This window comes from Micrasema longulum, unplaced genomic scaffold (genome assembly GCF_059751315.1).
Source record: "Micrasema longulum isolate JH-2025_06_02 unplaced genomic scaffold, ASM5975131v1 h1tg000173l, whole genome shotgun sequence".
Lineage (NCBI taxonomy): Eukaryota > Metazoa > Arthropoda > Insecta > Trichoptera > Brachycentridae > Micrasema > Micrasema longulum.
In genome coordinates, this window is record NW_028277378.1 from 112145 (window position 1) to 128342 (window position 16198).

The 16198-nt window shown below is 33.9% G+C and overlaps 1 protein-coding gene across 2 annotated transcripts; it reads right to left on the reverse strand.

Annotated features, from left to right (window-relative positions):
* Positions 1-2779: 2779 nt before the first annotated feature.
* Positions 2780-15472, reverse strand: LOC148283971 (uncharacterized). 2 transcript variants are annotated; one of them, XM_088242868.1, is made up of 7 exons: positions 15258-15472; positions 14493-14645; positions 13689-13824; positions 7360-7589; positions 5708-5866; positions 4870-5056; positions 2780-4300 (listed from the first exon to the last, which is right to left on the reverse strand). In XM_088242868.1, exons 1-7 carry the CDS (start codon positions 15358-15360, stop codon positions 2992-2994), a joined length of 2277 nt encoding a protein of 758 aa, XP_088098994.1. In that variant the 5' UTR covers positions 15361-15472; the 3' UTR covers positions 2780-2991. The 2 variants fall into 2 exon arrangements, with proteins under 2 accessions (XP_088098994.1, XP_088098995.1); XM_088242869.1 differs by lacking the exons at positions 14493-14645; positions 15258-15472 and having other exon boundaries at positions 13689-13839.
* Positions 15473-16198: the final 726 nt, after the last annotated feature.

Here is a 16198-nt window from a genome sequence, read left to right on the forward strand (position 1 = left end):
ATATTTTTATATTAATGACATAATATGGTTTTATTTATAGATACTGTACAACCTTGAGAGGATAACCATTAGGAAAAAGGTAAATAACTTGTATAAATGACTAATGTTGTGTTTATTAGAATTGCTTATTAAACAGGTTATGATATTTCCTATCCTAACCTAACCTAACCTAATCTAACCTAATCTTATTTTTTATATGTGTTCAAAATATTTACTTTAATTTTATAAATCATGATCATTATGGAATGTGTAATAATTACATTGTTATATCACAATCCACCTCCATGGTGCAGTGGTCAAGACGCTTGACTCACACACGGAAGGTTGTGGGTTCGATTCCCGGTGAGGAAACAAAAATTAGAATATGAATTTTCTCAAGCCTGGATGTTCTGTGATGTAATTCACCACTGTAATTGGACCTCCTGACCTGTTGTGGTGCAAAAATAAATACATCTGATTAAAATGACAGAATAATCTGAAATGTTGAATCTATTAATTTTTCAATTAAACATCTAAAATACTCAGATTTAGTTTTCTTACACCCTTCTCTTTTAATTGAGTTTTTAACCTAATGCCATATTCAGCATTAAAATTATCTCCAAGAACTAATGGATTTATAAAAGTAAGTTGAAAAAATCAGTTCTTTTAAATAACATAGCACAAAATGCAATAAATTATGAAGTTGAGTAACAGCAATAAACAATAAGTATGCCATAGGTGATAAATGTTTAATGCTACATACTCGTGTAGGAATAAATTGATGCATATTACAACAGAGATGTAGAACCTTTTTGAAATGGATATATGGAAGCCTAGGCATTAACTCTTACTGGTATGTAAGTAAGCTCTCATCAATACACAATTTACAAATCGTACTGTTTTCATAGAATGGTGTTTTTTTTATTTCATTTAATGTTTTAAAATAATTTTTATTATTTAGGATGATATCGTGGGGTAAGTACAACTCATCATCATTCCCTTTCCGCACCTGATGGTGCATAGGGCACTGCATTGGTACACCAATCCCAGCGTATCTCGATTATTTTTTTGTTAGATGAAGATAAAATGATCAGTCTTACGCTTCAGGTACCAGTCCAGGGACTATGAAATATTCTGGTGTGAAACCACCCTTTTAAATAAATATTTCACATCGACCATGTCGGGAATCGAACCCAAGACCTCTCGTTTGGTAGGCAAACGCACTGATCATCACACCACAAGGCCAACTACGTTACTTTAAAATCAGCATTTGTGCATTACCCACTAAAAATACACTTTTTTATCTGCATGGAGGCTTCGCTACAAAGAAGCAAGTTGTCTTTTATTAAAATCATATTATGATGATTTGAATGTCACTTTATAGCATTCGTAGAGGACGATGAAAAAATCTGTTTTAGCAGCTAACTCCCAAATGCTGATTTTGAAAACTAGTTGCAGTAATTACCCCGCAATATTATCTGAATAGCGCCATTTTTGTGTAAATCACTTCAATGATGATGTGTGTCAAACTGTATTCATGGAATTTATTTAAATTAAATAGAAAAGTAATATTACTTTATCTAGATATAAATTGACTGTGTTTAGGATGAAAGAATAAAACCCCTTGTACACAATATTGTGTGTATTATTATTTCTGTCCGAAATCTCCAAAATCAATAACTAGCTGTATATTTTCAAAAAAACTTATTGTTTAAGTGTAAAAAAACATTTACGGATTTTTTTTACAGATTTTCACCAAACATAAAAAAACTGCAGCAGTTTATATTGACTTATGTCATAATTGCATAAATTATCATTATCGCAGACATGACAAAACAATTAAAAAAAGTTCATACAAAACATTTGCACATAAAATAGCATAAAAAGTAATAAAATATCACAGGAATTCATAATTCGAATTATACCAATGAAAAAACAGACTAGAAGATGGAGTGTACGGTTTTCAAGAACCTTTTTTTAATGAGGAACGTAAGAAAAAATATTACCTAGTGCAGTAATAATTAATAACAATGACTTAAGATTTAGAATCCACAACATGACAATCAACTTAAAATTATGCAGAATTTACATTAAGACTAGATACTTTTCTCGACAATCTTTATTTTATTTTACAACTAAAATGACGTCACGCGTGGAGTAATTAAAAAATTACAAAAATCGTGGCGATGATAATACAATACATAAAAATATTGTTTACTTTAGTTTAATAGTCTATTGACAAATAAAAATATACAAAAAACCACTGAACTTCTTCATTGTATCCAAATAATTTTAAAAATTAAACTATGTATTAAGTAATTGTTTCAAAATTATCCAAATAAATTTGAAAATTAACTGTTAAATGCAATTAACACATACAATGCCATACGAAATTTACACTTAAATGCTAATAAAATTTGCACGTTTATATATTATGTACCTTGTATTATAGATTTTTTTTAAATATCTCACATAGGTATTTTTTATTTTTTTACAATAAATGTTACAAATACAAAATACACCATCATATTAAAAAAAATACCACAAAGGCATGGCGTGTGTGTGGGTATACAATAATATTTTTTTTTTATATCATTAACCACAGATCTGCTTATTTTTAAAATGTAATACACATTTTCTATGCATATTTTTTTTACGATAAATGATAAAAAAAAAAAAAAAATTGCGGGATATAAAAAATACCACTTTAAAAAAAAAATTATAGTAAATTGTAAACTTCTATGAGAAGTAAAAATACCTTCAGAAATTCTTCCAATAATGACCATATTGCTTTTGTACCTTTCGCATTATCACATAAATGATTATGTATTTTTATCTTTACAATACATGTCATATTTGAGTATTTTGAGATTTCTTACACTGTGACCATTATAGCTCAAACAGAATTTGATACGTACAGTAGATTATCATCGGGCCTTGTGATATTTATACTCGTATATAGGTATGCATAAATTACAAATAATTATCCAACAAAAGAAAAGTTTAAATAAATTAAAACTTCCGAACAGTACAGGCATCTTTGAAATTAGAAGCGTTAAATATACTAAAATAATCTTCATGCGTGAACCGTATGATATTTTCAATTCTACATAAGTAAGATTTATTTTTTCCTTCTGAGGGACTACTGTTAAATTTCATGAGGTTTTCTGCTAATATACTTCTACTCCCTCTGCAGAAACTAAGCTGCTGAGTAACATCTCGACCATTCATTACAACTCGAAGAAAGAAATCTAGAGGGGCCACCGATTTCTGTTTTTTATTGTCTAATCTGGAGTTAGAATTTTTCTTATTTTTTATATACCCTCTGTCTTCATTTTTATAGATCTCAATTATCATTCTAGAAGCATAGTTAATATTAAGAAAATGTTCATCCGCTAAACCCAAAGCGAGACTTAGGAATTGAAGGGTCTTATCGTGACCTGAGAATAAAACTAATTTTGGTTTACCTTCCGAGATCATTTTCAGTATGTACTTAACTATTTGACGAATCATACCAAATGCACGAAGTAGAGAAGCTTTTTTCAAATTGATGCTCTTGGCATATTGTTTTGTTTCCCAATCTGTGTAAGCAAATAGACTCGTGACTTGTTCTTTTTTGACGCACAATGTTTCCGTATTAGGTTTTTTATTAAGATTCTCGCTCTCTTCTTTTTCACCGTAATCTTCCGAATCATCTTCTTCCTCTTCTGCAATAGGGTTATTAAGATTATCACCATTAAAATTAAAATCTCCGTCCATATTTCTTTTGATTAAAATAACATCTTCGTAATTCACGTCTGCATTCTCCATCATCTTCTGTTTATAATAACCGATCTTTTCTTTTTCCATTTGACTGTCGAAATCCAAAATTGGAGACTTTCGATTTCCAGGAGGATTATTCAGTTTTGAATTTGCTTCACGAACATTCCTATTAATATCGGGGCTGCGGAGTAACTCATCCAAGGAAAAAAATCGATGAAACGATTTAGGCGAACGGTCAATGATATTAGAATGATGAGAATTGGTATCTTTCTCTTGTAAAAGACTTCGAAGTTTTCCACTTAATTTGGAATTAACAAAAGACGCTCTTCCATTGACCTTTTTAAGAGAATTTTCAATTTTCGGTAGTTCATCGATTGCTTTTTCTAAACAAGGTAATGAAGCGGTGTGACATAAATAAGCGAGGAATGCATCTTCCAAAATGTGAGGATCCTTAGAAGACTGAGAGGGTGACTGAAAAACAATGTTGGACAGCTGGGATACCAGATCTCCAATAGTAGAGTGAGAGAGAAGCCGTTTCTTTGATTCTTGAGATACTTTTCTGAAAAAATAATACGTAAATATGAACTTTTATATTATAAAAATATATTATACATATTATAATAATGTGTACATCACAATAAGTAAAAAGGCAAAATTATTTTTAAAAACATACAGTTTTAACCAGTACAGTGGCATACACCTCGCCAAAACTGTTGAATTGCCTAAAACCATGAGCAAGATATCTCTCAAAAAATTATTCTGATCTTTATTAAGATCTTAAAAATAAATAATTTTTTTTGAGAACTGAGAATAAATTCCTTTTCCAGATGTCGCTACCTTTTATTCTCCAGTCCTTGTTGTTATCATATAGTTATTTTCCTTCCTTTTCAAGGTAGAGTACTGTCAACAATTTTTAAATTTATGAAAAAAAAAATACGCAATATTATATTTTACAAGCGGCATCATCACCTTTTAGCAGAATAGCATATAGGATACAAATCAGTATATGAGTAAAAGTATTAAATGGCTTTATCCTTGGATTTGTAATGTACTTCTTGCTTCACTTGACTCTTGTTAATTGTCTTAGTAACTGTAAATGCTATAAACTAGATCACAACGAGAACTAACCGAGCGTAGTACTCCGCAGCAGGACAAGCACAATCTTCCGAACAGAAGGTCAAGCTCGGACTTTCCTTGGCTACTGCAGAACCCACTCCTGCTGTACCTCCTCCGCCACCTCCCAGGGTAGCCCACAGTAAAGCCAGGGCAGATTGTAGGGCTCGTCTGTAGCGTGTGCTATGCACCACTATGTCACCTGAACAGAGCATAAAAATAATTCATTTAACATTACGATAATATAAATAAAGCTGAAACTTTTAGCATTGCATTTTTTTTTTAATAATGAAAAAATGTGAATTTTCTCAAATAAAGACATATAAATAAAATGTATAAAATTTTGATTCACAATACAAATATCCATAGAAATTCATTGGAAAATAAACATAATGTCTTGTCTTTTATGTTTAGTTTTTTGCAAATTTTATATGGATTAATTATTTCTATATTGCAGATCATTTTTTAAATATTAAAATAAACCGGGAAATCTGTTGGTCTGAAATGTGTTTTCACCACTGACCCGGGACATCAACAGTTATATAGGAATTTATCTGTACTTTATAAAGTTGATATGATAGGAAAAAAATCTTGCATATAATAGTATAGCTAAATTTGCGAACTATTATAATATAATGATAGCAGATGCAAATTAATTAGAAATTAAAATGTTGTAGATTATTATTTGCCTAAATTCTCATCAACTGAAACAAGCAATCAACACGTTTTAGTAATTGAACCTTACAATTATATACCTGCATTACTTTTTTTTTTTAAATTAGTATATTGAGTGGTAAAAAAATATAGCAAAGATATTCAAAGGAACAATGTAGAAACAATCAACATTTTTTACCATCTTTGGGTTTCCAAGATTGAGCTAAGTTTTTGTCATCAACAAGTTGAGTTTTCACAGGAGAGTTTGGAGGAGCAACTGTTTTCTTGGTGACATCGAGCTCTTTATTTGCATTCACATTGCCAGTAAATTTCAGAGTGTTACTGGAAGAGTCGATATCTGAAACATAAATAATCAATTTATGATAAGAAATAGTTATTTTAAGAGCTGTGTGAGCTGTGAAACATTGCTAATATTAATGCATGAATATAAACATAGACCTCCGCAGCGTAATGGCTAAGACCCTTGACTCACACACACAATGCTAAGTTAGCTAGTTAGTAGTAGATTCCCGGTGAGAACACAACAATTAAATGTGTTTATTCTCAAGCCAGAGTGTTCTGTGCAAGTTTAATCTACAATTTTTGAGTATGGCCAAATGTTTTTAGACAGGCTAGATTTCCTCCCTAGAGAGTTATTAAGATCTAAATTTGTTGTAACAGAGGGGGAAAATATTTTCGAGAAGAGAATATGGAAGTCTAGGCATTTACAGGGCGTATGACCTGTGACTTTGTGGTTTAAGTGGCCACTTTACACACTATGTAACATTCAGCATTCTGCCTATGTTTAAACATCTACATTTGGCTACTTAAACCAGCCAATGACAGGTCATAAGCCAAGTAAATGCCTGGATATCCATATTCCCTTCTCAAAAATGTTATCCCTCTCCGTTGCAACAAATTTAGATAAAAAGTTCAATGTAATCTTAAAAAGCCCTTGATGGCAAACTGCTAAAAAGTGATTTATTGGGACTTTTCGTTTTTACTTTTTAACTACAAAAAAATTTCTAAAATTCAGGAAAAAAGAACAAATGACAATATTAGAGCATTTTATTATGCGATAATCAAAATTTTTATATTATTACTGAATTCTCTAATGATACCCTGTTTATCATCCCGTCAGATTTTAATATTTTTTGTTGTTGTTCATAAATAAACCAAAATTACTATATATAAAACAATTACGCGAAATGTATTGGGATATGGGTGTGAGGGGTGTGAGAATGGCTGAGATGCTGGACAACTTTTTAAGGAAAGTACCGCAAAGAATCTGCAGATCAGTGAAAGAAGGTAATCAGTGGCGGATTCGGTCTAACGATGAACTGTATAGCCCCAAGGCTACCAGGCCCCAAGCATCTTGACACATATGAAACTGCTTAGATTGAGATGGGACAGGCATGTGCAGCAAATGCCTGATTCACGTGTCCCTAAAAGACTAATGAGTGGACACCCAGGCAGAAGGAGATTGGTGAGAAGACCAAGGCGGAGATGAGATGATGAAGTGAAGGAACCGGGTTGTGGTCCCGTGGCTAGTGTCGCGAACTCATAGATCAGAGCTCCGTGATTCGAACCCCACTCTATCACAACTTGATTCCCATTTTCCAATGAGTCATTTACAACCTGTTGAAAATGGCCCTCAAGATTGAAATATTTGGGTAAATCATAACAGCTTAAAATTTTAAAAAAAAAAGAAAAGTGAGAATGCAGCGCAGCTTCTCTGGGTGGCAAAAAACGACAGCTGAGAACAGATGGAGTTGGAGGCGAAAGTTGCAGAAGACCGAAACTTGATATGGGCTGTAGCGTCATGAGGCAGAGAGAGAACATAATAAGTACCTTTTTCAGTCTTATTTCCGTAGAAGTCCCAGCCGAGCTTGTTCGTGTAAACCTGGCCCAGGAGGCTCCCTGTGGTGAGGAGCTGCAGCAGGCCACGGGGGGTGAGCTGCCCCAGGCGACACGCCCCCTCGGGGGCCCCGGGGAGCAGGGGGAGGTTGTGGAAGGGCCCGGGAGACTGCGACCACGGAGCTTTCCCCAGAGCTGTCATATTTGTTATGTACTCTTGATACCTATAAACAATGTTTAAAAAATTGAGGACACAGAAGAACAATGTAACGTCCATTAGGTTGTTCATCCGGCTAATGCATATTTTGTATACTGCATGCCTTGGCCATCACCATACAAACAATAGTCACCCTATGTTGTTAACAGATGTCGCGGCATGCAAAAATATTAACATGCCTCTCGAGTTAGTCCTTGGTTTTGGTAAAGAAAATGTACAACTTGACTCATTTTTACTCATCAGATATAAGAACGACTTCAGACATTCACTCAATCAAAAGGCCGTATTAACATGTACATATGCAAATAACTCATTTTTTAACCTCATTTAAAAGCTGAATAAAAAATACAACTTTCATAGGAAAAAAAAAAAATTTTTAAATCCAAACAAAGGTTGAAAAAACTTTAACTGCGATTATCTCGAAACTTACTTTTGTGGATTAGGTTATTCTTCCACCTGTGTACTCAATTATCACATTGTGGTTCTAGGTATAGAGAATATAATTTAATGAATACATATTGCAGGATAAAATCCTAACATAAAATATTAACTATATTATCTAAATGTACAACTGAACATTGATAAATATATTACAACAGAGATGAGTATACAATAGAGAAGGGCATATGCAATTCTAGGCATTTAGAGGGCTTGCAACCTGTCATTGGCTGGTTTAAGTGGCCACTTTACACAGTGTAACATTCACCATTCTGCATATCTTTGAAAATACATATTTCTTCGCTTCTTCCATCTGTTGATAAAAGATCTTTATGGGCCAGTTGGTTTGATCTATTATTGAAAAAGATTATTTTTTATATAAAAAATACTGCTTATGAAAAAATATACAAAATATTGCTAAATAATGAAATTAAAATAAATCGATGTGTGCTATGTAAAGTGCTCTATCTCCAAATTTATTACACACTTTGCTGGAGAGAGCTAAAAAGGTTTTTTCATAGTATATTTTTTTATCTAACTAACTAACTAACCATCACGCCATTTCCCCGGAGGGGTAGGCAGAGAGGATAGAACGCCACACCACTCTGTCCTGGCACACTTCCTTTGCTTCCTTCACATTCATACATCTTCTCGTGCACGCACGTCGATTATTCCGACTTTTCACATGACCACTTTCAAGAATTTGTTGTACTTGATCATGCCATGTCTTTCTCGGCCTTCCTCGACTTCTACAACCAGACACATTCGTATCATAAATCTTTTTAGCCGTTCTTTCATCATTCATTCGCTCCACATGACCGAACCATCGCAAAAGACCTTTCTTAATTTTGTCGATAATGCTTAACTCAGCCTTGCATTCTGCTCTAATTTCGACATTAGGGCACCTATCATACATTGTTTTTCCGCACATTCGCCTGAGGGATCGCATTTCAACAGCATTCAGTCTACTTTCGTCCCTTTTTTTCCAACTCCATGCTTCGCTTCCATACATTAGGGTTGGTACCAGAACTCCATTATGAACTGCTAATTTAGCCTCTTGCGATAGACACTTATTTGCTACGACAGACTTTAAGGCACCATTAACTCTGTTACCGGCACTAACCCTCCTTTCAATATCCTTGTCCATATTTCCATCTCTAGTAAACATACTACCCAGATATACAAATTCTTCGACCTGTTTCAAACTATCTCCATTTACTACAATCTTACATTCAGTCATAGTTACATTTCTTTCAAAGACCATGACGTTCGACTTTTGCACATTCATTAGCAAATCACTCTCCTTGCACACTTCGTAAACCTTTGTAACCAAGGATTGCAGTTCCTCTTCGCTGTCAGCTAGGAAGACTGCGTCATCGGCGTACAGAAGGCAACTGACAGTTAGATTACTCATTTTCGCTCCCACATCCATACTTTTCAATTCTTTCATACATTTATCCATGTATATGTTGAATAACCACGGTGACATTACACATCCCTGTTTGACTCCTTTAGGGATGTCAAACCAGGAAGTTAATGACCCATTTACCCTTACACACGCTACACTATCTTTGTACAGAGAAGCAATAGCGCGGACAAGGTTGTCACTCACTCCATACTCCGATAGAACCATCCATAATTTTTTCCTATCAGTCTAATTTGGTAAGGCTGTACAACTGGTGCCAGAAAAATGAACTTTATTTAAATGTCGACAAGTGTTGTGTAATATCATTTACAAGAAGTAAAAAACCCATAATATTCGATTACAACATTAATAATATCAATCTGGGAAGAGTTACACAAATAAAGGATTTGGGGATAGTTTTTGACGAAAAATTGACATTTATTCCTCACATTGATACCATCACTAATAAGGCAATGAAATGTCTTGGATATTTGCAGCGAACCGTAAAGGATTTTAATTCCATCACTACCCTCAAAGTGCTATTTACTGCCTTGGTTAGAAGTAATTTAGAATTCAATTCAACAATTTGGTCACCTTATTACAATGTTCATATTTTAAAGTTAGAAAGAGTACAACGTAAATTCCTTAGATTCATCAATTACAAACTTAATATACCCGCTGAAAATATTGATTATGATAATTTATTATGTACACTAAATATGTCAACTCTATGTAAAAGAAGAATTATAAATGACTTATTAAATTTATATAAAATAGCGAATGGCGTATTGGACGTCCCGGAATTAACTAGTGTTATCAGCTTGAAAGTACCTCTTCGAAATACTCGGCAGCTAACGTTATTTTTTGAATCTCCTGGCAGTCACAATTATTATTACAATTCACCAATACCTAGACTACACCGGCTAGGTAACGAGTATGGTGAAGTTGATATATTTTGTCTGTCTTTATATAAATATAGGTTAAGTATTCAAAAGGTTATAAATTAATTTATGTAAAATTTCTTAATATTTTTCTTTTTTTACTATTTCTTTTTCTCATGTATCTCTTTAATAATGTATAAACTTATATGTATGTATATGTATGCGTGTATGTTTTCATATGTAAATTTTTTAAATATTTTTCTATGTACCATATACCTATGTTGGTACATTTCCTGATTTTTACTTATTATTGTATCTTTTAGCTTTTCTTATGTTATCTTTTATTTTTACCAAATCTACATACTTATGTTTCACTGCTGCACTTAAATGTAATTTCTAAAATATGTAAAAGCCCATTGGGCGTGTAAATCAACAAATAAACAAATAAATACAGTCATACCCTTGCGCTTTACCATTCCGCATACATTTGACAACACTGATAATTTCTTTCATACTAATCTGACTTTCCTCATCATTTGCGTTCAAACACACCTCGGATAATGTCGATACATCGGCACCGCCCGAGTTACCAGTGTGCGATTCATAAACTTCCTCAAAGTATTCCTTCCATCTCTCTTTTATTCCACTCTCACTAGTCACCATTTTTCCATCCTTATCTTTAACAACTGTCATGCCTCCGCTTTCACTGCTACTCCTGGAGTTTTTCACAGCTTTCCAGAAAACTTTAATGTTTTCATGGAAATTGTGTGTCATTTTCATTCCTTCTTCATCCTTCAATTTTTTCTTCCGTTCACATACACCCTGCTTAACCTTTTTCTTACTTTCACCATACACGCGTTTAGCCGATTCATATTCAATTGTATTCTTTTTTACAGCAAGCAAATTTATCCACGCATCCTTCTTTTCTTTAACGAGTTTTTTGACTTCGTCGTCCCACCACGCATCACCTTTCTTTCTCCTTAGCGTTGTCACACCGCACACTTCTTTCGCCGCCTCGCACATACTTATTTTCAAACACTCCCACATATCATTTATACCCATACATTCTACATCTTTTTCGTTCAGTCTGTGACTCACAGATCTTTCAAAATTATCTTTTATGTCAGCATTTTGCAGTTTTTCAACTTTGACTCTAGAAGGAGCCTGCACTTTGTTTGTTTGGGACCGCCATCCCTTAAACAGAATCACCCTTGAGACCACTAAAAAATGGTCTGATTCCATCTCGGCCCCTCTGTACACACGTGTGTCGACAGTTACAGGCTTCAATCTAGAGTCAATGATGACATAATCGATAATCGACCTTTCATTTCCTCTCTCCCATGTGTATTGGTGGATTCCTTTATGCTCGAAAAATGTATTCGATACAAAAAGGTTCCATTCCAGGCATACCTCTAGCAGTCTTTTCCCATTGTCATTCACTCTTGCATCCCCAAACATACCTAGAGCTGACTCCAGCCCATCTCTCCTTGTTCCCACCCAACCATTAAGATCTCCAGCCAAAACTATCCTTTCGTTATCTTTTTTCCCATTCATCACATTCATTAGACTCGTCCAAAACTCGTCCTTCTCAGATTCACAGTCGGAGTTGACAGGAGCGTATCCTATGATAACAAGCAATCTTGTCAGTCCGACCTTAAATCTGACAAACATGAGTCTCTCACTTACAAATTCATATTCATTCATGCCCTCTATCATTCTTGGCGATAGAAACGCAGCAACACCCCGGCAAGCTCTGTCCGTCTCAGGGAGACCGGACCAGAGAACCAGAGTATCACCGTGCTCCATCGAACCACTCCCTTTCTTCCAAGTCTCAGAGACACACAATAAATCTATACATTTATTCTTAATTATATCACACAGTTCATTCATCTTATCAGTCATACGTCCTCTTACATTCCAAGTGGCAATTCTACATTCCTGAGAATTCCTCCTCTTTGCGCCCCCCCGAGAGAAGCGACCTGATGGGTTGCGAGCCTCATCGCGGTCAGCTAGCGGCATTCTCCCATTCTACCATGACATTAAAACTAACTTATAACTTAACATTCTTCCCACATAATACTAAAAATATACACTTAATTAATTATCAACATTATATATATAAACTAACTTAGTATCCTACACAGTTAAGCAATATACGGTACAAGTACCTACACCTCGTTTTATAATATTAATTAAAAGTCCTTTATAATCTAGCCTATACTGTTTTGTCCTTTTACTTCACTTTCACTCTCTTGCTGTCGGCTTGTCGCGCGGTGGTGCGGTGGCGGGGTGCGGGGCGTCACTCGACTGCAGGGGCGCGGTGGGCGCCGGTAGGAGTGCTGGCGCGGGGGATGCAGGGGATGCGAGGAGGCTGGCCGCTGACCGCCGGGTCGCGGCCGCTAGCGCTGGTTGCTGCTCGCTAGGCCATCTGGTCGCCACGTGCAGAGACTGCTCTACTGGCTGGCTGCAGTGCTGGCCTGCACTTACCCACATGTTGAGACGGGGACAAGGGAATTCCAGGAAAATACTATGTTGATTTCGTGTACCCGGTACCGGCGGTACCCGGGTAGCTTTTTAGTCTTATTATTTTCAACAGCCCAGAATATTTATGTATAAATAATTTAAAACTGGCTACACTATTTATAAAAGACACAGTTTTATTCTATCACCTGTAACACAAACTATAGTTCTAAGTAGGTACGTGCGGCTATTATAGCGTTCGATCGCAAGAAACACTTATATTTATTTCAATATTAAAAAGCACTTAGTTGATAAACACACTTAGTTAATACCACACACTTGATGCACCACACTTTGACATTTATATTGCTACGTAAGAAGTTGCATAAAATTTCACTATACCCCTTTTTAAAAATTTAATAGACGGAGCAACCACTTAATGCGCCCAGCCCGGCCGGCCGGCGGAGGCTTATTTATTTTTTTATCAATTTACCTAAATTCCATACTTCTTTAAATTATGTGTATTTATAGATATATTTAGTTTTTTATGTTTAAAAAACATAAAGACTATAATGTACAATAACTTAAAAAAGAAAAATCTCAGATCGTTAACAATGCAGTTAGAGTACTTCACATACGGAAATATTGCTAATACTATCATTCTAGAATACTCGAACACTGCTGAGTAGTGTGTTCTAAATTTAACAACAATTTAAATTTTATGCAATTTAATTTCTAATTTAGTTAAGTGTAAAGAGGACTATAGGTTTGATTGAAATGTACATGATTTATTTGCACACCGTAAATATTTGTCCAAATTAAAAGAATGTTCGTAATATATAAATCACTGATAACTGTGCGAAGCCAAAAGGGGGGATAAATATTAGTTTTAATGGTTATGTAATTATAAAAAAATATATACCTGTGAAGTAATTGCGAAGGCTGAGGAACATTACAATCAACACTTTCTATTCCTTTTACATGTGTTAATGGTCCCCTGTCTCCGTGTCTGATTACCATCATGATTCCTTGTAGAGCCCATGACTCGTCTGCTAAACCTAAGAAAACACCGATAACAGAATCATAAATAGATACAATAATTAACAAGATTGTATCGAGAGAATTCCTAAATCCTTGGATATAAGAAATTGGAGAGAATGCAGTCTTGACTCGATGGGTTGGATTATTGAAAATATAAAATGGTAATAAAAGGTAACATAACATACTAATTGCCATTTAAAAATACAAAATATAACATCATCTTCATCATCATTCCCCCTCTGCACTTAGTGGTGCATCGGGCACTGCACTTAGTGGTGCATAGGGCACTGCACTGTTAAACCAAATGCATCATATTTCGGTCATCTGTTACAAGAAGGTAAGGTGATCAATCTTATGCTTCTGGTGCCAGCCCAGGAACAGTAAAAGATTTCAGTTTAAACAACCTTTAAAATCAATATTTCAGGCCCACCATGCTAGAAATCGAACCCAGGACCCTGAGAATGGTAGGCGTAGGCGCCAACCACTTCACAACAATGCGGATTTATCTCCACTCGATTTCCTTGTTCCGGATTTTCACCTGAGAGCAGCCATCGAGTCAAAACACACTTATCCTGGGTTCTGGTTTTATTTCGCACACGGAAGTGTATTATTCATCCACCTGGACACAGAGAAAATACTATAAAGAAACAATTGCCTACAGGTAGCATTATGAAAGTGAACGTACCTTCAGAACCAACAAAAATGTTTTCAGCAGAATTACAATATTTATTTGTTATTTTCTTATATTTATCTCCTTTGACATTGTGTTTATGTTCCCTTCTGTATGGATATTGCTTTGTGTTACTTAATCCTTCTGTGCCAATGTATTTATACATTCCTTTAAATTGAAACATTCTACTTAAATTACAGTTTATGTTGATCATATTCAAAAGGGTCATAATGAAATTGACTACAATACATAATTATATTTCAATATTCGGCGATGCAACAAATATAGCACTTGGCGCAATTTATTGCTGACATCATTAATAGTGGATATTGCCCTGATGATATGAATATCAGAATATAATTTTAAAGTTAAGAATAAATCAGAAAGCCTTTTAAAACATTTAAGTTTGTAAGTGAAAATTCTTGATGGAAGTTCATTGTAATTTATTATATAAATAAGCCTTTTACTATAATAAATGAATAACTGTATTATAAAATTCACTCTGCTCTCTGCCACGTACCAATAAAATATAAGTATGCATAATGAAATATTTTTTTTGTAATACAAAATACTAAAAATGATCATTAAAAAGGTGAGCAGAAAGCCATATTGAAAACTGGAATCTGATATATTGAAACATACTCACTAACTTCTAATGTTACGATATGAACAAAATTTTCCGTAAATTAACGTGTAAACAGTTTCAAATTAAACTTGTTATGTCATTATTATTAATCGTATTTTCGTAATTATTAATATTACGAAAAATAAAATGTGTACCTGCAATAATTAAAAATATCCAAACACTCATTATAAGATAGCAATATAATGCCCTGTGCTGTGAGGTAAACTTAACCATTTCCGAAAGCATTTTTTTGGACATATGTCTGCTAATAATGTCAATAAGGATTAACTTTCAACATGTTAATTTCGTAGAATTGTTTACGACTATATTTTTGTTTAAACGACCTTCAGAATTGACAGCTAACTTTGACAGCTCTTATTAAATTACTGCCAGCTAAAAAAACTTGTACATTAAGAAGTACTTACTTTCAACATAAAATTACATGCGTAACATAAAAATAATGTAGGTAATCGAAGAAAAAGTTTTTGTTATTTAGAATTTGCGTAATAATTATAAATATAAATTGATTACACTTGGTTATAAAAGACTAGGCTTATATGTTTTTTTTATACTTCTAATTGGATGCGAATTTGGATTATATCCTGTCTAAATTAAATAAATAAAAGAGGGTAAGTAAAAAACACGAATACATAAGAGTACCTATATTTTATTATTTCTTACTAATGTAGGAATCTGAATAAAGAATGAAACGAGAAATATAACAATTAATAGAGATAGGTGCTTAAATTTTTCTTTATAAAAACTTTTGGGTGGATTTTAATCCGACATAACAAAAATTCAAGAACGGTATTCCTTAATAACCTTACAAGATTCTTAAAAAATCTTTTATAAATCGTTTATTGATGGTTTGAGACCGGTGATAAAATTTAACGGTAATAATCATTTGGGCTTCATTAATCAATAAATTACCTCCAAATTGCTGACACCACCCCTCACCCTCCAAATTTTCCACAAATAAATAAATTGATAATTTGTAATTGTAATGAACAAATGAGAAAATTGTTATGGTAAACCGTGTTTATGTATTAAAATATGAAAAAGAAAAATAATTGAATTAAAGCAATTTGCAAAGTAC